Source organism: Mesoplodon densirostris, chromosome 7 (genome assembly GCF_025265405.1).
Source record: "Mesoplodon densirostris isolate mMesDen1 chromosome 7, mMesDen1 primary haplotype, whole genome shotgun sequence".
NCBI lineage: Eukaryota > Metazoa > Chordata > Mammalia > Artiodactyla > Ziphiidae > Mesoplodon > Mesoplodon densirostris.
In genome coordinates, this window is record NC_082667.1 from 23,463,824 (window position 1) to 23,489,623 (window position 25,800).

At 39.1% G+C, this 25,800-nt stretch overlaps 1 protein-coding gene across 5 annotated transcripts in view; it reads right to left on the reverse strand.

The window, feature by feature from the left end:
* Nucleotides 1-8,428: 8,428 nt before the first annotated feature.
* IFTAP (intraflagellar transport associated protein) overlaps nt 8,429-25,800 on the reverse strand; it is a 61,020-nt gene continuing 43,648 nt past the window's right edge. For all 5 annotated transcript variants that reach the window (XM_060103712.1, XM_060103710.1, XM_060103711.1 and 2 more), the window contains 2 exons: nt 16,956-17,095; nt 8,429-8,666 (listed from right to left, as the gene is read on the reverse strand). In XM_060103712.1, the coding sequence (XP_059959695.1) occupies nt 8,508-8,666; nt 16,956-17,095 (299 nt within the window). In that variant the 3' untranslated portion in view covers nt 8,429-8,507. The remainder of the gene's footprint in view (nt 8,667-16,955; nt 17,096-25,800) is intronic.

The window sequence follows — 25,800 nt, forward strand, 5'->3', positions numbered from 1 at the left end:
ACTTAGGAAATCATTTTTGCAAAGACATCTGATACCATGGGTTTTTTTCCCCAAAATATGCCCCAATATGTCTGTGAGTCAAATACTTTCCAGGTTTTCCTATCTTTGTGGGTAAAAATAAGAAGAATTAGCAGTGTTTTCTGAATGGTTGTTAAACACCCTAATTACTTCATGCACCATTACCACCACTTGCACATAAGCCATCCTTTGAAAATACTTCTTAACCTAAACTAAAATTCATGCTAATTTCTTCTGAGAATATAGCTATTATTAACACAATTTGGAGAGTTATTGGATTTACTTTTTTAATCTTAACAGGGATATCAATATTCTAAATGCACACAATGGAGATAATCTACTACCATCTGAAGTGGAGCCAACAACAAAAATCTCTTTAGAAAGACTGCACATTTTTATACAGATGCAAAGTATTATAATTATTTATCATGTACCATAACCTTTATTATTGACTTGCCATTATTTTGATACTAAAATGTCTTCATACATTCCTTCATGCAAAATTCACTTACATTAGAATCATATTGTTGGGTCTTTTTTTCCTCCCATTTTTGTACTGGATGGAATTACTTTTTCTGATTGTTCTCTCAATAAATCAACATTCTGGTGCAGCTTGTGCAGACATTTTGCATTTCGTTTCTTTATCATAAATTCAATGGATTAACAAATCATGACATGAACTATTTGTTTCTAAAAACAAAACGCAACAAAAGAACCAGACAGTAGATAAACGTTAGTTGGATGAATAAATCTTAATGGGATCCATTTTTGTGGCACTCTTCCTGGACTTTGTAAGTAAATGAAGCCAGATAAGAACCATAATACGTAAGAGACAGTGCTTCCTAAAGTTGCAAGAATGAATGAGATTTGGTTGTTTGCCTTTGGAGTCGGTGAGGGGGGTGGGTTCCAGTGAGGGGGGAACATGTACACAAGGCAGAATGTGACAAGTAGCAACAGTGTTACAAAGTGATATCCAGGTTCTGGGGAAGATGAAATTATACCTGGTGCATCTTAAAGGATGAGGAGAAATTCACTGGGCAGAAATGAAGGGTGACCATCCAGAAAGAAAGAACAATAAGAAGAAAAGCATGGGGCCTCCCTGGTGGCGCAAGTGGTTGAGAGTCCGCCTGCCGATGCAGGGGATGCGGGTTCGTGCCCCGGTCTGGGAGGATCCCATATGCCGCGGAGCGGCTGGGCCCGTGAGCCATGGCCGCTGGGCCTGCGCGTCCGGAGCCTGTGCTCCGCGGCGGGAGAGGCCACAACAGTGAGAGGCCCGCATACCGCAAAAAAAAAAAAAAAAAAAAAAAAAAAGAAGAAAAGCATGAAGGTGGGAGGCAACATTTGGGAACCGCGTGTAGTCAGTTTCGTCTGTATCATGGGGGTACAAGGGAATAGGGCCTTGGATGCTAAATTGAGAAGTTTTTAATAATCAGTAGGCAATGAGCAGCTAGTAGTGGTTTTGAAATAAGATAGTAACATTAAGATGAATATGAAAATGTGTAAAACAAGCCAGAATGGAAAGAATAGAGGCATTTAGAGACTAATTGGGAAGTAGGAAGGCTTCCTGGAGGAGATAAGTAAAAATGAAGTCTTGAATAATGGCCAGGGGGGTACAGAGGAGAGATTGGAACAAAAAGGTAGCACAGAGGCCAAAATAATAGCCTCTGGCAACCAATGTGGTGCCATAAACAGAAATAGGAACATCAGGAAGAGAAAAAGGGGCTGCTTTAGAGGATGGAGTGCCTAACACATGAATGCCTCGTACATTCCAAAGGCAACCCAGCCAAAGACCCAGCACCTAATGCATCACTTCCCTCTCTCAGTGTTAGGGATCCTAGAACTTACCTAGCCTCCACTTGTTCACACCCGACGCTTTCTACAACATGCTGGGAATACCCAAGTCCCTCTTGGCATCTCCAGCTCTTATGGTTCATTCATTCAGCATCATGAACACAAGTGCTTCCCATCAAGGGGCACCATGCTCATCCTTATCAAGGATAAGACGCTACCTTCATTCTCTCAATTCTAATTGCCTAGCCCTGATGCAGCTCTGGCATGCTGTCTTGATCACTCTGGATGTGGTTTCTTGGTGTTTGTTTGCTTTTCATGGAATTGGCTTTACTATTTAGCAGATTTAAAAATAATACAAAATTCAAAAGAGAAAATAATACACACCTTGCAATAAAAACGTGGAAGATAAAGTTGAGAAAAATCTCAGAAAACAGAGCAAAAGAAAACAGAAGAGTATGAAAACATTGTAGTAGCATCTAAGTTCAATATCCAAAAAACGAACATTCTAGAAAGAAAGAAAAGAGGAAATGGAAGGAAGCAAGTCACCAAAAAATAATTCAAGACAATTTCCCAGAACTAAGGATGTAGCTTTCCCGACTAAAAGGCTACTGAGTGCCCAGGAAAAAAATGAAAATAGACCTGTGTCAACACAGATCATAGTAAATTTTCAGAATACTGGGCATAACCAAATCATAGAAACTTCCAGAGAGAGAACAATATAGCCTGGCACACACATCCCTCCAGTGGTCTTCCCCCAATACAATACAGCCCTATCCCCTTTCTACCATCTTCCCCCAAATGTAAGTCAGATTATGTCTCTCCTCTGTTTAAAAACCTCTTGTGGCTTACATGACACTCAAAATAAATAAAGTGTAATGAAAATGAGGGAATTAGGCTTTAAGACCACCTCGAAAATGTGATGACTCTTATGAACATTAACATTTTTGAATGAATGGATAAAGCCTTCTGCTTTACAGACAGCTACCAAAATGGAATTTTCCTCCTTCCTACCTCTCTAAGTTCTGTTTTCTTTTTCCCTTTCCAGTTTTCCTTTAGTCATCAGTCCACACTTTTTAATGTAGAATGTTGGCAATATCAGTATTGTTATCACATGAATGGCTCCTCAATAGGGTTTTTAATGTTAAGAAGTCATAACAAGGTTTCAAAAGAACAATTGAGAAGGTGGGTCAAGTTTGCATGTGAACCAAAGATCTCTCAATTTTCCATGGAGTTATGGAAAGGAACAGATTGGATGGAACAGTTCAAGCCAATCAGGTGAGGCTTCCCAAATTTGCATGGGCCACCGGATTGTCATGAGTCTAAGAAGTAAGAATATATACCAAAAGTGCTCAGTATATGTCTAACTAAACTGCATCAATGAAATGGACCTCTGGGTTCTTCAAACTAATAAGCTCATACTTTAGGTGTGATTCATTCAGTAAATATTTATTGAACACCTACTTTATTGCAGGTCCTTTTCACGTGTTGGGGACACAGCAATAAAAAGACAGAGGAGGTACATGCCCTCTTGCAGTTTATGATCTAATAGAAGAGTCAGATAAGACACAGACAAGGTAAGGTAATAGGATAAATCAGGATGGAGTGAAGGTTATAAGAATGGGATTAGATAGGGTGGTCAAGAGAGAGACTGGGGAGACACATTTCACCTGAGACCTGAATAATGAGAAAGACCCAGCTACACCAAGACCTGGGAAGACCAATCAGAAAGAAGAGTGAGAGCAAAGGTCCTAAGGTGGAAACAAGGTGGAGTGCTTAAAAAACATAAAAGAATACGAACTGGTTAGAACATAATAAAAAATGAGGAAGAAGGTACAAGATGAGATTGGAGAGGTAGGTAGGGGCCATAGGGTGTAAGGGCTGGGTAGGCCAGGGTGAAAAGTATCTATTTCTTTTCCACATATGGAGAAATATTTTTCTAGGAAATTCTAAGATTGTCTCTTTCATGTCATTTCCCAAGCTGTTGTACTCATGTACCTTCGACCTCCAAGAAACAAGCCAATGAAATGAAAATTTTTTCTTTTTCATATTTTAATTCATCCATACAAGTACCTAGCACATAAGGAAAATTTATTCTTTTAAATGAGGCTACAGCTCTATTTCATTCATGGGAAAAGAAATTTCCTGATGAAGGAATCAAGGAAGTTCAATATCAGGTCTAAGTATTTTTTCTCCTTCTTGTGCAACTCCCCATAAGGTGGATCCTGAAGGAATAAGATTGCTTGCTGTGCCACCACACTGAACAAGCTAGGGCTGGTATTGCAGGCTTGGAGTGAAATGTTCTCCATTCAAGTTTGTTCGTGTTGTAACTGCTACATTATTTCAAGATACTTTTTTTCTTCCCTCCCATTTTGGTATATACATGCAGGAGCTTCTCCTTATCTTCTACTCTTTCTTATCCTCAATGCCACTACCTAATCCGGGTAAGCATTATCTATGAATACAAGCTCAGGCTTCTTCTAAAGGCACTTGGTTAGGGTTTACCAACCAACATAAAATAAACCATTCACATCGATTCAAGGGACCCATAAAGCTGAAAGTCATAGAGGAGTATTTGCTAGTCAGGGGAAGAGTAATGGTACAGTTGAGACAAAACTATTTCATTCAAAGGCCTTAAGGGACCCATTTTCCAGTGTCACTTTTGCTGTAATGCACAATTGCCCCAAATAATGTAGGAATCAAAAATTTCCAAAGGGGGGGACTTCCCTGGTGGCGCAGTGGTGAAGAATCTGCCTGCCAATGCAGGGGACACGGGTTCAAGCCCTGGTCCGGGAACATCCCACATGCTGTGGAGAAACTAAGCCCGTGCACCACAACTATAGAGCCTGTGCTCTAGAGCCCATGAGCCACAGCTACTGAGCACACGTGCCACAACTACTGAAGCCCGCGCACCTAAAGCCTGTGCTCCACAAGAAAAGCCACCCCAATGAGAAGCCTGCGCACTGCAACGAAGACCCAACGCACCCAAAAATAAATACTTAATTTAAAAAAAATTTCCAAAAGGAATGAAGCCCAAAATACACCAATTCTACAGATAGAACACTCTACAGTAACGTTCACCTGCCATCTACCCTGCCTAGTTAATGGAATACTCCACCAAAGTGTACTTCTTTTTGAATACTTAGTTTTGTTTCTTCTATTATAAAACTATTTAAGTCCATAGAATTGGGATGTCTTAAAGACGGTGAAGTCTTTCTTTATCTAAAATACCAAAATGCTATGTGTATATGTATTGAGTCAAGAGATCCTCTGGTCTTATGAACAATTATGTCACAATGCAGTTGTCTCCTCAAGTCAGCATGTGTATATAGACTACATGCTAAAATCTTGTTTTAACCTCACAGTTGCTCCCTCGTCCCCTCATTGCATCAATCAAAAATCCTTGCTAGTTCTACCTCCAAATCTCTAATCAAATCCATACTTTCCACATCCACTTACACTGCCTTAATTCTGGCTCTTGTCTCTCACACAAACTATTCTAATAGCCTCCAATCAAGAAGTCCTACTGATTCTTCCTGGCCAGCCTCAAATGTCACCTCCTCTTTGAAGATTCTCCAGCTCTCCAAGGCATAATTCAGTAACTCCAACTTGCTTTGCCCAGTAGCTCTTAGTACACATTACTCTTACAAAACTGATTACACTCTACTGCAGTGCTGTCAAATAAAAATACACAAGCCACATGTATAATTTTAAATGTTCTAGTAGCCTCATTAAAAAGGTAAAAAGAGGGCTTCCCTGGTGGCGCAGTGGTTGAGAGTCCGCCTGCTGATGTAGGGGACATGGGTTCATGCCCCGGTCCGGGAAGATCCCACATGCCGCGGAGTGGCTGGGCCTGTGAGCCATGGCTGCTGAGCCTGCACGTCCGGAGCCTGTGCTCTGCAGTGGGAGAGGCCACAACAATGAGAGGCCCACATACCGCAAAAAAAAAAAAAAAAGGTAAAAAGAAATTGGTAATGTTTTATTTAACCAGATAGACCCAAAATATTATTTCAACATGTAATCAATACAAAAATACAAGATAGTCTATAATTTTTCATATTAATTCTTTGAAATCCAATGCGCATTTTACATTTATAGTATATTTTAGACACTAAGTTGTCATCAAAAATAAATGATCTGTATTTAGATGTCATAAAATTTACAGCTGAAAAAGTAGATTCACATACCCAAGCTGTTCCAAATGGACTTGAGAGTTTTATAATAAGTGCACCAAATATCAACTTTGTATTTTAAATGAAAATAAAATTAACATTTAAAAATCAGTTCCTCAGTCATACTAGTGGCTAGTGACTATGATGTTGGACAGTGCAGCTCTACCATAATTATTTGTTTATACATTTGTCTTCCCCACTGTGTCAGACCATGTCTAATTTACTTGTATCCTCCCCATTGCCTAGCATAGGCTTGGCACATAAATGGTGTTTTGTGAAAGTCTTTTGACTAGACAAAGAAAAATAGATGTGGAAATCACCTGACAATAGCAATATTAAATCAAGAGCGTTTTTTGTAAGGAATATAAATGGCAGTTTTTATGAATATATACACACACACAAGCACAGGCCTGTATGAAAACTAATTAAGACTAAGTACATTTGAAATTGGTTCAGCTGGTATGGAAAACAGTATGGTGGTTCCTCAAAAAACGAAAGAGTTGCCATATGATCCTGAAATCCCACTCCTGGGCATGTATCTAGACAAAATTATAATTCAAAAAGATACATGCATTGCAATGTTCACAGCAGCACCATTTACAATAGCCAAGATACGGAAACAGCCCAAATGTCTATCAACAGATGAATAAAGAAGATATGGTGTATATATATAATGGAATACTACTCAGCCATAAAAAAGAATGAAGTAATGTCATTTGCAGCAACATGGAGGGACCTAGAGATTATCATACTAAGTGAACCAAGTCAGAAAGAGAAAGACAAATACCATATGATATCACTTATATGTGGAATCTAATATATGACACAAATGAACTTATCTAGGAAACAGAAACAGACTCACAGACATAGACAACAGACTTGTGGTTGCCAGGGTGTGGGGGAGGGCAGGGGAGGAATGGATGGGGAGCTTGGGATTAGCAGATGCAAACTATTATATACAGCGGCAGTCCCTAACATTTTTGGCACCAGGGGCCAGTTTCGTGGAAGACAATTTTTCCACAGACTAGGATGGGGGGGATGGTTTTGGGATGATTCAAGCACATTACATTTATTGTGCACTTTATTTCTGCTATTATTACATTGTAATGTATAATGAAATATACAACTCACCATAATGCAGAATCAGTGGGAGCCCTGAGCTTGTTTTCACTTGCCACTCACTGATAGGGTTTTGATATGAGTCTGCAAGCAATTGATTTATTATGGTCTCTGTGCAGTCAAACTTCTCTGCTAATGATAATCTGTATTTGCAGCCGCTCCCTAGCGTTAGCATCACCGCCTCTACTCCACCCCAGATCATTAGGCATTAGATTCTCATAAGGAGCTCACAACCTAGACCCCTCACATGCACAGTTCACAGTAGGGTTCACACTACTATGAGAATCTAATGCCGCCGCTGATCTGACGGGAGGCAGAGCTCAGGCAATAATGCGAGCAATGGGGAGCGGCTGTAAATACAGATGAAGCTTTGCTTGCTCACCTGCCCACTGCTCACTTCCTGCTGTGCGGCCCGGATCCTAACAGGTCACAGATGGATACTGGTCCGTGGCCCAGGGGTTGGGGACTCCTGATATATAGAATGGATAAACAAGGTCCTACTATATAGCACAGGGAACTATATTCAATATCCTATAATAAACCATAATGGAAAAGAAAAAATAGAAATAAAATATATAGTCAAAGAAAAAAAAGACTAAATACATTTGATTTGTTACTGATTCCTTCAATGATAAAAATTACTTCATACATACTATTCCCCCTTCGTCTGTGCCTTCACCACTTTTTCTCCTCCCTTTAAAGCATTTGTGGGTATTTTACAAAATTAGCACTTCCTAATAGTTTTTACATTCTCTAGTTTTCTTCTCTATCTACGCCTTGCCTTCTCAAATGATATTGTAAACTTCTGGAAATAAGAGATCATTCCTTGTACTTTGTAACTTTCCTCACACATGGCTGAATAGCAATAACAAAATGCAAGAATTTAATATATGACATATAATCAATTCTCAGACGCTTTCTTTTTCAGTAAAGTCTTTTCCCAATCAATCCTAGAAGCCCAACCTCTCAGCACTCACATTCATACCACTATCTCTGGATAGCTGAGACCAGTGACCTATCACATAATCAGTTCTTTGTGTTTTGCATGTTCAATTGCCCTTCCTCCCCAAGGAGGCGGGATGAAATTTCCAGTTTTTGTTACAATACCCCACATTACCTAGTTTCCGCGCTCTCATCAGATGGACCCTTCTGTGGGCATTGCTTCCTGTCCCCATTTGCCACCTCCATCTCCCCCTATCAGCCATGGATGCAGCCACGTGACAGAAGAGAACTCTGTAAGGGTAGAGGGCTCTTTGGTCTTTTTAGTCTCATCTCCCTACTGACAAATAACTCTGATAAATCAATGCACACACAAATCTCCACAAAAGGGATTATAGTAGGTATATATTTTATTCTAATGTTGCTCGAATAAGAACAAGATAAAAATAAACACGAAGATGTCTTGGTGGATCAGTCCCGGGGTTTCTCTAAGTCTGTGCTCTTTTTCTTTTGCTCACATAGCTCTTTGATGGCATCTATCTCTGCAGGAGTGAACTTGGGGGTTAGCATCACAGCGTCATAATCAAATTCTTCATCAAGTGAGAACGGCCGAACTTCATCTCCGACTATCTATAAAAGGTAGCAAAGGAGGAAAATAACATATAATCATTGTAAATGAAGATAAAGTTGAAAACATAAACTCTCTATTAATATTTAATTAAACTTTTTTAGAGTTCAGCACTCTGAGCTGATTAAGCTGTTTTTAAGTAAAGGAATAAATTCAATTATTCAATTTGACCTAATTTAAGCCTCTTAATATGCTCCATTTGTACCATCCTGCATCTGAATGAATATCATTAACTAATTCCGCCCACGGCAAGAAGAATCAGAAAGTCTCTCTTGCACACATTCATTACATTTTTACCATTTGTAGTGTTAGGGCTACAGGCATATGGAAAAACTAAGAGTTATATTCAAATGTGAGAAAATATACCTTAAGATTTTGGTCAACCTTAAGGACACTTTTATCATTTACTAAAAAAGACCTGTAGCAATAAAACATCATTTTCAAAGATAAAAATACTCTCTGCTTAATATACTTACTTCTTCAGATAATACTTAGGCCAATAACAGCAGGAATTAAAACACACAGTAGCACCCTAAATTAAAAAATCCAGGATCCTTTCTTCCTACCAATAATTTTTTAAATATTACAGAATTTATCTGCAACTCAGAGTAGCTGCAAAGAGATGTAATAATTTTGTATCTACTTATGCAAAATCTGTCAATTTTAAAGACTTCCTAAAGGAAGGCAGATTAAAAAAAGCATATTTTCCAATAAACAAAAGAGATTTAATGCCTTAAATCTCACTGTATCACCCCTTAAAACGCCTCTCCAAAAGCAAATGGTGTGTGATACAATGAAATCACCCAGCACCTCTGTGTAGCTCTCTATTATGTATGGTGATGCTGAAATAATTGAAAAGGATGGCTTATGCAAGAATGAAAAAAATGCCCTGAAGCTATAATCAGCTTTCAATATTCTTGCATGGAAAATGATCTCGTTTAGTGGCTTCTGCAATGTTCTTGAAAATGGAGCATCTAGTTCAGCAACTGTGTACTGATACCAAAGGTGCAAAAAAAAAAAAACACCCCAAAACATGAAAAGCAGGTATCTCCTATCTGTTTAGCAAGTTGCATCTTGTAGTTGGGTGTGCAGTGCTAACAGCAAACACCCAGCCATCCATCATCCTTTCTCAGTAAACAAGCACGAGAACAAATTTCAGAGACTTGCTCACTTCCTCTTTGTTAGAAAGTGTCTGTGTGCTTTCCTGACAAAGGTAATGATGGGAGCGGCCACTGAGTGAGTCCCCACCACGCGCCAGCCCCAGTACTAGGAACCGTGCAGGCATTAGCAGTAATCTTCAAACAACCCATCTTGCAAAGCTCTGAAAGGTTAAGTAACTTGCCAAGGCTACACAGTTAGTAAGGAAAAGAAGCAAGATTTGAATCCCGGGCGACCGGTAGATAAAGCTTCACCTTCGCAACAAAAAACACCAGCAAAGATCGACCTTGAAGTTTTCACTAAGCCAAGTCATAGCTCTTTGGGAGAAAAGATATTTTCTAAATAAGTTAAAAAATTCTCACAGCCTATCATAAAAAAATGCACTCGAGGATCCACATAATACCATGACTATCTTTAAAAGAGCAGCTGTACCCTGGAAGCAAATCAGTCTGCCGAGTGGCTAATCTGTCCATTTAGATAACTTTCTGAAAATTAAATTTATCATCACCACAAAGTGACAGTGGGGTAATATGGCTAAGACCAGCTTAAATGAAGAAACATGTACACAAGGACACAGTATGCTCATTTCCTGAATAGAAGCATCCTTGCCGTCTCTAACTCTATCCAGCAGTAAGCACTGAGGTTTGCAGGCCTGGTCCTGGCAGAAGACGAGAAAGAGCCCCCTATCTGCCAGTGCTTCTGTCTGAAGGGATTCTTGCTGCCCATGGACACCCAGTTGAAGACCTGCCATCCACATGTCCACCAGTTTCAGGCTGCCCATTGCACTAGGACTTTGAACCCTATCCTGAGGCCTCTAAAACCTGCCTAGACCTTACTAGCCACTCTCACTAGATGCAGTCACTTTGCCTTCACCCAGCTCCCTCTGAGGCTGGAAAGCAGGTTCAAATTAGACAAATCCCTTTGCTGAGCTAAAATCCCAGCGAGACCATCATACCATCCTCCCTGCTCCCTCACACAGCCCGAGCAACCCTCACATGCCCACCTCCCTGCCCTCTACGTGTTCACTCCGTAAACACTCACTGAGCACTTAATGTGAATTAGATACTGGGAACACAAGGATGAAAAGAAGCAAAATCTGTGCCCATGAGGTTTTATAACTTCAGGGAGAAGACGGAAGTAAATGAGTGATTTCATTATCATGCTCTATGCTCCCCAACAGAGGGATGCAAAAAGGGCTAAAGGAGCACAGAGGGTAAAGTGCTGAAGCTTAACTTACCCTCAACTGAGTATGGCCACTCTCCAGAAAATCCTACTCACCTCCCCACTCATCACCCCACTCAGGACCCACCTTTTATCAGCAACCCAGACGAAGGCTTGTATGTTGAACTTCCAGACTCTCTGACAAGGGCTAACTCCTGTGACCAAGTTAGTCCTTTCTCCCAGATAGGGTCCAACCCACCACCTTCTTACTCCTCTCCCTTCCCCAGGGTCCCCATACACCTTTCGGCCATAATATCCAACAGTATGGAACTAGAGATATAGAAATTTATCCTTAAGTGAAAAGTTTTTTATTTTCCTTTAAGTTCTTTTTCATACAGTGAAATTTTTCTCTATTGTGGAGCATGATTTCCTTCATCAGTCATTTGTTATTAACCGAAACAGCAACAAGGAATAAGTTTCTAGCTAGCCAATAAACATATGAGGCCAACACAATAATTATTCATTTACAATACACTTAAAAATATAAAAATAGGGCTTCCCTGGTGGCGCAGTGGTTGAGAGTCCACCTGCCGATGCAGGGGACACGGGTTCGTGCCCCGATCCCGGAAGATCCCACATGCCGCGGAGCGGCTGGGCCCGCGAGCCATGGCCGCGGAGCCTGTGTGTCCGGAGCCTGTGCTCCGCAACGGGAGAGGCCACAGCAGTGAGAGGCCCGCGTACAGCAAAAAATAAAAATAAAAATAAAAATAGGGCCTCCCTGGTGGCGCAAGTGGTTGAGAGTCCGCCTGCCGATGCAGGGGATACGGGTTCGTGCCCCGGTCTGGGAGGATCCCATATGCCGCGGAGCGGCTGGGCCCGTGAGCCATGGCCGCTGAGCCTGCGCGTCCGGAGCCTGCGCGTCCGGAGCCTGTGCTCCGCAACGGGGGAGGCCACAACAGTGAGAGGCCCGCATACCGCAAAAAAAAAAAAAAAAAAAATATATATATATATATATATATATATATAAAAATATACTTATAAATGTCTTCACTTAGAAACTCAGTTATTAACAGCAGCTATCACTGTTAGATTAATTCCTTAGGCAATCAGTTAAATGCTGAAATATAAAAGCAAGAAACCAAGAATAATAATAATTTCATATCTGCAATGCCAAAATATGATACTCAAGACCTTTTAAAACATTCTGGGGGTACCACTGTCTCTCTATACTGCAAGGTGGCCAGTACATCTCTGGATCAAAACGTCAGAGGAATAGTCTCCTGCAATCATTCAGATATATTCCATTCTTCCCACAAATGTTTATTAAGATTTAGGGACTGTGTAGGTGCTGAGGATACAAAGATGCAGACTTGTATGAAATCACAGAGAAATGAGATAGACACATCAACAGATCATTGTAGTAAAATGTAGTAAGTACACATGGTATAGTTAGAAGGTGACAGGAACAGAGAAGGAACACCTAACCCAGCCCAGGTTGGAAGGCACTGGGAAGGATTCAGAGGAGGCTTTCTGGAAGAGGTGCTGTCTAAGCAGAATCTTCAAGGGTAATATTATTTAACAAGGTTGAGGGAAGATGAGCTTTGCAGACAAAAGCAGGTCTCATGAACAGGCCAAGTCAGAAACAAACAGAATTTCACATATGTGTATCTGCGAGTAGTTCAGTGTTGTCAGAGCAGAAAATGTCAGGTAGAGAGTGGCAAGAGACGAAGATGGCGCCAGATCATGACAGGTCTTATATGCTACTTTTCCCAGAGATGATGAAAAGTCACTGAAGGGTTTTTTGAAAGTAGGTAGATACTTGGTATCTGTGCATTTCGAATAAATTCCTTCCTTCATTCAAATGTTAACTGAGCACCTACAGGGAGACACAGGCGTGAAGAGAACAGAAGGAGACCCTGCCCTCTTGGAGGGTGCATCAAGAAAGATCACTCTGAAGACTGAACAGAGGGTAGACTGGGAGTCAGGAGACTAGTCAGGAGCCTGCTGAAGCAGTCCAGACAAGATAATGAGAACAGGGCATTGAGAGCAGATATTTTAAAATATTAGAAAGTGAAATTAACAGCACTTGATGACTGATTTGGATATAGGAAGGGAAGAAGAGCAAGAATGCAGGAAGAGAAGTGGGTAAAGATAAGCTCAGTTTTTAACATGTTGATTTGAATGTACCTCAAGGAATCCAGATAGAATTGTCAACAGGCAATTGAACCCACAAACCTGAAGCTCAGCAAGAGGTCTGAAGCTGGAGATACAGATTTGGAGACATAAGCACAAAAGGTAGTAACCTATAGATGAAAACAGATCCAAGTATGCAAGTGGGAAGAGCTGTAGGTTTAGCATGGAACCCTGAGGAATACCAACTCCTAAGGGAAGCATGGAGGGAAAAACCCCAAAGGAGGCAGGGAAAGAACACTCAGAGAAATACACAAAGAATCTGAGAAGAGCTGGGAAGAGAGAACCAGTGGACCACGAGTGTCAGGGAAAATCAATGGTAAAAAACACAGTAGAGAGTCCCATTGAAATAAAGACTGAAAAGTGTCCTTTGGGATGACTGGCAATGATACCTTTATTCTGAATATGTCCAGGCAGGTGATTAGACCAAGGGCATTTTGCAATGAACTGAATGAGGAGTGAGGGGAAAGGAAGCAGAGTCAACTAGAGGAGTCGAGTCTGTTGGTTTCTGAAGTCTGTATGAAAAGGGAGAAAAAAGACCAGACAATAGCCAAGAGGGGTCCAAGGTAAAGGGAAGGTTGTTTTTTTAGTTTTCTTTCATTTCGTTAAGGATGCGAGAGACTTAAACATGTTTACACGTTGAGGGCAATGAACCAATAGAGAAGGAAAGAGACAATGACCCTAACCATCTTATTATACCAGAAAATCACTCCCGGTAGTGAGGAAAGTTTCCTGATTATTTGTTCATTCAATACTTATTGCATGTCTCCTATACGCAAAGCACTTAATTCGGCACTAGTTCTGACTTTTTTGCCTTTTAATTAAGTAACCTTATAGAGACACACATAAGTGAATGTAGGGTCTTCTAAGACAAGGGGCATATATGTAATTCAAAGTGAACCCTGATGTACACTGCAGTTCAGAACACATCACTGTGATCTTCAAAACGACAGCTTTTCAAATACTGTAAAGCTGCAGTTCTATTTATGCATTTCAGCTGTTGGCTACTGTGGCACACTTTGGGAATTCTCTTCTTTCAAGTTAGGTTCATTTTGAGGTTCTACGGTATAAGGCTCCAAGTTTTTTAGATTGCAAACTGAACTTCTGACTTATTTCAAAGAGCAGAATTTGTGCAATGGAACACCAAATCCCCTGCTACTAAACAGAAAACAACTGTGAATTAAGTTATTAACTTGTTATTTTTGCCTAAGGAGCTGAGAGAAACATGTGGATTTCAGGTGTCTAATTTCAAATCTAACTGAAATCCTTTTGTAGTCTCTCAGGGAATAGAATTTGTACACTATTAGAAAATTGCTAGTTTTCTTAAAATTGCTCACGTGATTTATTCTAAGAGGGACACTATTACAGAAGGAATCATTTTCATTCATCGTACCATGCAGGCAAGTTAAAGTAAATAGAACTAATGCTCAAATCAATAATAGCAGCATTTAGCTGTAGGTTATCTTACACAGTAATATGATAAATAAACTGTCTATACAGGTGAAAAATTTTAGAGTCCCATTTTGAAATGGAAAAACAGGCAATCTCCCATTAAAATACAACAAAAGTTTCTTCAGTGACCTCTTCTATATTTTGCGAAGTAGGACAAGAACTCACAATTTTTCATCTTCTTAATGTGAATTCTTTTTGTTCAGTAAAGCTGTTCAAAACTTCCAAAATTCATCAAAAGAGAGTAACTACGGCAAGAAGTTATTCACAAAGGGAAAGTGGAAGGCTCTTGAAAAACGTTTGACTGTAAGGAGGAAATGCACATGTATAAAAGCAGTGATAAAATTAGGAAAAAATTAAATGGGTCCAGTCCATATCAGGAAGTTATGGATTCTCATTAGGCAATTAAGAGGAAGTCAGGACATCCAGGATAAGTTTCATCTTTTGAGATTGACATCACAGAAAGCAACTACCATCTCTCACCCAAAATAGCCCGTTGGTAGGTCCTTAGAGGATGTATGTGCTGGAAATTGGTGAGTATGTTCTATTACCTACATTGGGTATTTTAAAATAAGATTAATACTATTAAACCAAGGCAGAGTTGGTGTGGTATTGTGATTCTAGACAGTTCTGAAACATTTCTCTAACAAACAGTGGTTAGAAATTAAAATCCCACCCAAAATATTACTCTGATATTTAAAAAGCAGCAAATTATTCATTTATGTCTCATTTTTGCCAACACAAAAATTGTTCATATCATTTTGATTCGAACATTTAAAAATTTTCACATTCTCTGGGAAGAAATTTATACTCCTTTTAAAGATACAACCATACACAGGATTTTAACTAGCATTTTACTGGCTATATGATTGATTCCAGAAATCATTCTTTTTTTTTTTTTTTTAAACCCATCAACTAAAACCATTTTGTAACAATTTCTATAATGGCACTAGGTGCCACTGACCACTGGCTGGTCCAATAATTTGTATGGTCACAACTGAAGTCAAGAACATGAACAAGTCTTTAAAAGAAACTGATTCCTGCTAGGAATCACCTTGCAATTATAGTCTCTTAATACTCAGAGAAAGCAATCTATAATTCAAAAAGCATGTTGAAAAGTGGCTATCTCTGCAAGTTTATCTGGTAAACAATTTGGGGTTTAATATAAGTCTGCAAGCATCCTAGATAGACTTCTGTGATGTCAGTGAACAAAAGTTCTATGAAAAAAGGGCAATTTAAAATTGAAATGTGTGGATTACTTCTGATTGAATGAATGCTTCCATAACATCAAGTGACAAGACTAGTACCCAAACAACTAAATAATCATGAAACACCCTAGTGTTTTTATTAGGAAGCAATAATAAAGAGCCCTTAACAACTTCCTGTGCCCGATCCCCTTTTATGCTAGAGTAATAAAGGTGATAAAGGCCACTGCCGAGCACCATCAGCAGCCTTGGCTGGTACATGTTTGTTAAGTATATGTAGATGAGTTGCAAATGATGGTGAAAGATGGCTTTCAAGTTGTGCATTTGGGAGCGTTAACATGTGGCAGATTCCATTCTCCCGTGCTGGTGAAGTGCATGTATAGATGACATTTCCCAGCCTCCCCAGGGACCAGATAGGAACATGTGACTAAGTGGTTGCCAATGGAATGTGAGCAGAGATGAAGAGCCCTGAGTCCTATGCCTTGGGGGAACTTGCTGCCCCCATGCTCTCATCTCTTGCCCCTCCAGGTAGGACAGTGACCTGACTTGGAATATGCACATGAGGACAATGTCCTGAGGTGCAGTGGAGATCCAGAGAGAAGGAACCTGGGCCCTGGTGACCCCAGGGGACAGAAGCACCTGCTCACTTTAAAGGCTCTCTACAGACTGTTACATGAGAGAAATAAACTTCTATCTCCTTTCAGCCACTGATTTATTGTTGGGATTCCCTACTATAGCAGCCTGGCCTTACCTTAACTAATGCAAAATGTTTTTAGGACCTTGGAAACAATAAAAAAAACAAAAGTGGCCAGTGCAGACTAAAAGAGAGAAGAAAACTTTCCATCCTTTCTCTTGCAGAGTCCCCAAGTAGCACTGTCCTGTAGCATGGCGAACATCATGACACAAACATAGTTTCCACGTAAAAACATAATTGCTCTGTGTGTTTAAAAGGGATTATACACATTAGAGAGAGATGGCAGTGAGAGGGACCCAATTAAGCAACCTGAACTGTAAATCTTCCCAAATCTCAGAAAAATACAGAAGCACACGGGTATAGTGGCATTTCTCTGAAAGGACTAGTTACAAAATCAAGGCAATTTCAAGAGGACTGAATTCCCTGTGGAGTACCTCTTCCCTTTGTTTGTCTGCTCCTTTTCCAGTGGGCCTTGGCTTCACTCCAGAGGTAAGAGGCTGGGCCACAGAAGGAATGTAAGAAGGAACACTCATGCTCATGTCCTGCTCCACCTCTCCTGGAAGCAGCAGCAAATCTGTCGAATACAAAATATTTCACTTGATCCCTTCACCAAGTCCACAATTGACCTAAGTCATCTAAAAGTCTATGATAGTCCAAAAAATGAGCAAATATGCTCAAGTAAAGTAGGTCCATTTCACAATGCCTGTCCTCACTTGGGAACTTGACTCAAGGGATTCTCTTTTCTATAAAATAGAAGTCGTCAGTGCATTAATTTTTATTTTATAGTTGCAATGTTACAATCCATCCAAAAGGTCTGGGAGAAATGTTGTTTTGGGAATAACTTGATCACGCCTCTCACCCTCAACCCAATTTCTACTTCTACAGGAAAATAAGTCAAGAAGATGCTACTTTTGCCTCATTTTGTCATATTTTCCTGAGGGGGTGAAGAGAAAGAAAATGGAGTGCTGATTTCATCCTGTAACAATATGGCAATATTTCAAAAAAACATATTAAAAAACAATGATGCCAGAAGGAAGGAACTTTAACTTCCAGCAGAAAAATGAAATACTCTGTCATACTCAGAATGCATGACTTACTTCTCAATGCATGCAAACAACAACAACAATGTGTTTCCGGCTTGTTTAGCAAATCACAAGAATTCAAAAGCCAATCTTGGTTTTCTGATCGATCCATTAGAAGTGGATGTGTTTCCTTATTTTTGCACGTGTGACAGAACATGGATGCATCACAGACAACTGATGACCTTCCGCAGCTTTCTCTGAAGACAGAAAAACAAACAGAAGCACAACAGGATCCTTCCTCCGTCTAAGTTTTCGCAGGACCAGAAGGGCTGCAACCAATAACTTGCAGCTGGCGCAAGATGCTGCTGCCTGCTATTCAATGATGATCCTAATTAAGACACTAATTAACTTCTCAGTGGAAGTGATTAATTAACAACAGGCATGCCTTGGTTGTTGCCAAGGGCAGCATGTATGGGGAGATAACTGAGCAGGTACTGATATTCAAAAACTGAAACTTATTTGAAATACGTCTCTCTTCACTACAGCTATTACCTTCACAAAAGACATGATTACAAAATTCTTAAGACTTCAGCAACAGGGAACATGACAAACAGCCTAGAAACTGAGCACGTGGGCAGGGGGATGGTGAAGAAGGAAGTTCTACTATGATTAATTATTGAAATCATAGAATATGACCTGATTAATTAGGAGAAATAAAAACAATAATAATAGCCAGCATTTTACATGCATTAACTCTGCCAATCCTCTCAACAAGTCTGTTATTTCCTCTTTTACAGGCAATGAGCTCTAACACTGAGAGTCACCCAGCCACCTCACTCACGGCGCCACAGCTGCAGTCTGTCTGCGGAGCCCGTGCTCCTAGCTCATGATGTCACATCATGAACTTACTTTTTTTTTTTTTTTTTTGTGGTACGCAGGCCTCTCACTGTTGTGGCCTCTCCCATTGTGGAGCACAGTTTCCGGACGTGCAGGCTCAGCGGCCATGGCTCACGGGCCCAGCCGCTCTGCAGCATGTGGGATCTTCCTGGACCGGGGCACGAACCCGTGTCCCCTGCATCGGCAGGTGGACTCTCAACCACTGCGCCACCAGGGAAGCCCATGAACTTACTTTTAAGTAAGCATTTTCATCACATATATTATTTAAAATCTATCAGATTGTACCTACAAACTCAGGGCCAAGAAATGTCACTACGATAGCACATTAGCGTGATTAGTAAGTGTTCAGGGCATTTTACAATTTTATAACCAGAAGTAATATTTATATATATATATATATTTTAATTTTTTAAAATTAATTAATTAATTTATTTATTTATTTTGGCTGCGTTGGGTCTTCGCTGCTGTGTGCGGGCTTTCTCTAACTGCGGGGAGCGGGGGCTACTCTTCATTGTGGTGCGCGGGCTTCTCACTGCGGTGGCTTCTCTTGTTGCGGAGCAGGGCTCTAGGCGCACGGGCTTCAGTAATTGCAGCATGTGGGTTCAGCAGTTGTGGCGCACGGGCTTAGTTGCCCCGCGGCATGTGAGATCTTCCTGGACCAGGGATCAAACCCGTGTCCCCTGAACTGGCAGGCGGATTCTTAACCACTGTGCCACCAGGGAAGTCCCAAAGAAGTAATATTTTTAAATTCAATAAGGTTGGTGGAAAAACTGGCTTTCTAAGATATTCCTTTATGAGTCCAAAGCTAATCTCCCTCACTGGTTAGGGGCCTGCCAACAAGAGAGGCAAGAAGAGAAAGGTTCAAGCCTCTTAATGTGAAAACCAATATCTACCATACCCATTGGCTGCCAGTGCAAACATCCCTTTGAATATGAAATCAAAATCAATTCTGCTTTCAGAGCTATTTAAAATCTGATGGACAGTACTGTGCACGAAGAGGGACAACTCTGCAATTCCTTTGCTGAAACTCTTGACATCCCTCATATGTTTGCGAAGAAGGTAGGGTTTTCAACAAAAATGGTTTATTTCATAAGAATTCCACTGCCATGGGTACAATTCTTTCAAAACAATATGACTCAGTATCCACTGCATTTCCCATTCCTGTCATTTGTTTCTCCAGTGTAAAAGTAAAATGCACAAACGCATAGCTGTTGGAGCCTAACACGACACCTTATATGTAGTAAATGCTCAGCACATACTTGCAGAAAGGAAATTAATTTCCTGCATCTCAACTTTTAAACTGAACAGCAAGTATGAAGAGTCTACCTATCCATAGGACATTGTGAATGATGCAAAATATGTATAGTCCTTTCCCTCAAAAACTAAATTTTTTTTTTACAGGAGTAGGATTTTTATACGTAAAAACAGACAATAATCAACACAAAAATTGAACTGCTTTAACTCTAAATAGGACAGATTTATAAAAGAGTGAAACCTATATGCACACGAATAGTCTGATAAGACACAAGTTATAAAGAAAGATACCTTATCTTTTAGCCATTTTATAATCACTGATGGGTTATTTAAATATTCATTCTCTCAGGGAGAAAACGATTGTATTCATTGATGGTGGGGAATGGAATTTCTGAAGTTTTCTGCAAAGCTTTCCCAACTAAAATCTTATCTTTAAGACACTTCATCTGACCTTATTGTTTCTAAAACAATTAGTTTCCTTCTTAGCTAAATACCACCATCTTGACTGATGTGCTTTGTAGAGTGAAGGCACCTCTCGAAAAACGAATCTTGATGTTGGATGGCAAGCCTGGTTGAAAGCATTTCAACCTCTTTCTCAACTACATGACAAAATGTCCAGCGTTTATATACTATGTGTTTGTGCCATTTGTCTTTCTGCATTTAGCCAATGACCAGCAAGTCAAAGGTTATAATCATGTAATTTAATACATTAAAAAGTAAGCCATCTACCTGGCATCTGATAATCTAGACAATAATAATATTTAGTCTGCCTGTCATGTTTATAAAAATTAACCAATCCATTCCTTTGTTGCCATGTAGAAATGGCCAAAATTTCCTGAAATTTCAGGTGTTCCTCAAGACCAAAAAGGATACAGATAAGAAATGCACTCAGGCCTCCTCTGCACATAGCTTCCAGCTATGATAGTTTATATCAGGTGGTTCTTGTTCTTAAAATTTTTTGAAGACCCCAAAGAGCTTTTGTTTATGGGAGTGATATCTATCAATATTTACCATATTAGAAATTAAAATTTCAAATATTTGCTTATTGAATCATTAAAATACAAATTTTCAAATATTTGATATTGAATCATTAAAATAATACTCATATATTAAAATAAATATTTTTATTTAAAAAACCTCTTTTCCAAAATCAAAGAAAATAGAAGAGAAGCATTGTTTTACATTGTCTGAATCTTTTAAATGTCTGTCTTAAATAGAAGAAAGCTGGATTCTATATTTGCTTCTGCACTGAATTTTTGGAATATGCTGTTTCAGTTGATGAAAATGAAGAAACTCTAGTCTCACACAGATATGTAGCTGGAAAGGGGAGGACTATTTTAATACTCTTTTTATGTAACTGGGGATATTATTCTTTGATACACACTAGATATTGAAAAATGATAAAGTTTTTAAAAATAATTTCAATGTGCAATATGAAAAACCCTTTCAGTAAATTTTTCATACTCTTATGTTAAAATCCATTGGTCTATCTTACATGTTGAATGGATTGCGCTCCTGTGCATGATTTTGTAACATCATATATTGGTTATTTGGAAAATGGTGGTTCACTGTGTTATGCAGATTTTTCAAATGTTGACATATTTCATTATGCAATATAAAAATCACATTAGTTAACATTACCAATTTTATCAGAAAAGGCTTTAAATATTGGGAAGCTGTCAAGCTCACAGTACTGGATATAAGTTTTCCAAAAATCCAATTTTCACTTGATCCATTGCCAATTTTATCATTGGCAATGAATACTGTCAGCTGTTGTCTTGTAGAGACGGGCTCACTTCATTCCTTTTTGAGAACTATACTTTGTCAGTCATTCTTTCAAGTAAAAACGTTGATCCATGAAAGAAAAACAAAACAAAACAAGTTCAGCACACCACTCAATTGCACAAGTGTTTTTTCATGAAAAACTGTTTTTCATTTTTTCCATGAAAAAATTTTCATGTATTTCATGTATATATGAAATATAACTGTTGTATTTCAGTATGCAGCAGAAGAGGTATACTCAAGCATCAGGGTTTAATAAAATTAATAATTTTTACCACTTCATCAAGGACATCTGCAATGGAAACTGGCATTTGCTTTAACTACAATTCAGGACAGTAAAGATTACAGTGACTACTAGTATAGTTTGGTGCTTCTACCTTGATTCACACTAAGTTACTAGCATCTTTACCCATCATTGCTTTTGCAACATCAGTGCAAACGTCAACTTATTTGACCTTCAGACCTTGGGGTTTTCCAAGGAGCTCCCAGACCACATTTAATATGAGTCTGACCCTCCCACCAAGAACATTAGAAAAGCTGAATAAATGATAAAAAATCAACTACTTAAAGGCATTAGAGAGCTACCAGGGAAGCCCAGAACTTGAGGGGCCAAGATCCTGGAGAGAAGGAAAGTAGTGAAAGTGAGTCTAAGAGTCTAAGCTGTTTTTCAACTTATGGCATTTACTGATTTGTAAGCAGAGGCTGAAACACCAAGAAGTGAAGAAGAAATAGACTAAGAGGCTGAGAAGCTTAGCAGAACTACCAACAGCTTCACAGTGCTGTGAAGATAAAAAATAGAGTTTGGGATCTCCAAGAAGGAGGGGCTGTGATTTACCTTGAAGGGCTACACCCTAGCAGTAAGCAAGAACTAGAAGTAGAGCAGCCCTCATAAAGCTGTCACCAAATCAGCTCAGTCCCATATTGGATTAAGATGACCTATGACTACTCTAACTGCTAGCAAAATGTTGAAAAGAAGATTTCTAAAACAAGATTAAGATAATCATCCAGAGCCTATGTAATATTTTATATATAATGTTCAGCATTCAAACGAAAAGTACCAGGTATACAAAGATATAAGATCAAAAGGGAAAATTAATAATATAAATGGACTCACAGGACATCTCAGTTATTGGAATTATGAGACAGGAACTTTAAAATAATTGATTAATATATTCCAATAAATATATTACAAAAATGGAAAATTTTGGCAGGGAACTAAAATCTATAAAAATAGATATTCCAGACCTCTTGAAAACTATAATAACTGAAATATTGATGGCTTTAACATCATATTTGATACAATTCAAGAAAGGATTACTGAACTAGAACATAGATAGTAGAAAATATTTGGACTGAAGAAAGAAAGGAAATAAAAAAGGATGGAAAATGCAGGAAAGAGCATAAGTGATATGTGGGACATGGTGAAAAGTCTAGGCACAGGTAATATTTGAAGACATAAGAACTGAGAATTTCCTAACATTTACAAGAATCTACAAACCCCACGCAGAACAAATACAAAGTTAACAATGCCGGGGCAGAGTGAAATTACTGACAAACAAAAACAAAGAGAAAATCATGAAAGTAGTCAAATGAGGTAAAAAACATATTACCTTCCAATGTACAACCATCAGATTAACACTTGGTTTTTTGACAGTTTTCAATAGAGAAAAAATTAACACCATAACAGAATAGAATAACGTCTTAAAAATTCTGAAAGAAAGTAATTAAAAACCTAGAATTCTCTACCCAGCAAAAATAGGGGGCAATGAAACAATAATATAATACTCGATTAATCCAAAATAGGCAAAAAATGAGTGAAGAACATATAACTGGCAGGACAAGTAGAAAACAAAATAGTAAGATAAGAGATTTAAAGCCAAATATATCAGCAGCTACATTAAATGTAAATGGATTAAACACACCAATTAAAAGATGAAGTTTTATTTGTGTGTGTGTGTGTGTGTGTGTACATGCATATGAATAAACCATATGCCACTTTCAAGAGACACATTAATGAAAACTTACTTTGAGAAAAAAAAAACTGCAAAATAAATAAAAGTGGAAATGTAAACAGAGGAAGATTACTGCCCATTCAAGGGGAAGATCAGGAAGATCAGGGAAGAGTTACTTCATGGGCAGAGTTGGCATTTGACAGTGATAATAAATCATATCCCTCTACTTTAAATACAGAAATAAAAGAAAAATCCATACAGAAGTCAAAAAGATGGGGATCAAAATATGAGCTTTATAACTAATAGAGCTGACTTTGAAAACAGAGCTTGTCCTGCAGTCACAATTTGCCCTCTTATTTATCAAACTTTCCTTCCAAGTCTAGACCTTGGACTAACCCACCTGACAGGGAGTCTGCACAGATGACATGAATCCGGCCAGGTATAAGGAGAACCTCTTCACATCCCTAGAGCCCTTAGAGTAGGGTCTCAGAGAGTGATACCTCCAGACATTTGTCTAGAGATGGTTCTCAGCTTCAAATGCATGTTAGAGTCACCTGGGAAGCTTTAAATACTGCCAGTGCCCAGGACACACACCAGACTACTGGGAAAGGATCTCCAAAGGCAGGATCCAGGTATTGTCGGGTTTTTTTAAGCTCCTCAAGCGATTCCAATGTATCTCTCAGGTTGAAAACCACCATGTAAGGCAGACCTGGGCCCCTTTTAAAGTGTGTCTACTATAAGAAAGGTGACACAGGTACAGAAGAGAGGACATACACCTTCCAAACAGCATGAACCCAAAAGAAGAAACAAAATGTCTCATCCATACACATCAGTTTTTTTCCCTAATCTCTCCAATTAGATAATGCCTTCCTTTACCCTTGGGGAGAAATAAATAGAGGAATTATTGAAAGGGTGGAATTACCATCCCAATTCTGTTCTCTTCTCAGGAATGCAGTGGAAGCATTTGCCTTTGTGGTTGATATGGCTTTCAAGTTTGAATTTAATAAATGGATAAGTTTGCACATTAAAAAAAAATTGGAGGAACAGGGATAGAGGAACATTTTGAAGCAAGGATTTTTCCCTCTCAATGATCTTTTAGTGATCTTCTAAGCAATGAAGGAATGATTTTTAACAGTCCCAAGTGGAAAGTAAATGAAATGCCTAAACTGTGTTGGCTGAAATATGCCATCTTCTCCTAGCTCAGAACCTTTACACACACTGTTCTTACACTGTTCCTATACTCTCTTACTCACCCCTCACCCAGTTAATAATTACTCATCCTTTAGATCTCAGGCTCTCAGCACTTTCTCTGATCCATGGACAAATTAAATTCCCCTGCCATATGCTCTCATGAGATCTAAAGCATATGTAATTGTATATTTGTGATATGTCTGATTCTTCCAATAAACTACAAATTTCCAAGGACAGGAACCAGATCTGTTTTATTCTTTATTTTATTCCAGGATCCAGTCACAGTTGTTAAATATCTTTGAATAAGAGTCCAGGTCATTCATAGGCTACATAAAGCCTTAAAGTTGCAGATAAGGAAAGAATTTTTTAAAAAAAGAGGGAGAGAGAGAGAAAATGATGCCTTCATTAGAACTGGGAGTACTGGAGAGATTGAAAATGAAAATCAAATAAGGCTGCCAATCTTTGAGCAGGAATCAATTGCCCATTTTCATCCAACACAATCAACCATAGCATAAGTATACCCACTGGTCAAGAAACTTGTATAAGACAGTATAATTCTGAAAACTAGGCCTCAAAAAAGTCTCTTTGACCTTCTGCACTCATCCAGAGAACATGCTGGGCCAACTGAGGGGGTAAAAAATAAAGACGACCAGAAGATTCTTTCTACTCCAATGGCCAAAGCATAATAACTAATACCTATTCCAAATAATAATATTTTCGGGTAACAGTCTGGAGCATGACAGTAACTAACCATCAGGTTAACTATCTTATCTCAAAGGAGGAAAAAATGGTTAATGTGACGTCAAATAAACACAGGGCACCAAACTCTGTGGCCAAGGTTCCCTCCAACAACTGGTCAATAGCACAGCACTGAGTTGTCTGCTTGGAAAAACTGTCTCCACCTGGGCTGCCAAAACAATAAGCCAAATACTGGGACAGAAACAAGTGCCTGAATCTTGGAGAATATTTATGAAAATGAAAAAGGTGAACAAATAAAGTCAGTGGTAGAAAAACAATATGCAACTCACTTCCTTCTTGCCCCAAGCAAATCTGTTGCTTAAACAATAACAACAGAATCTAATCAGTAAACCCCTCAGCTGCCAAAATTATATAAGCAACTTGTCTGTTTAAAATGTCACGTTTCCCATCTGATATAAATATTCGCCTTCTGCTCCCACTCC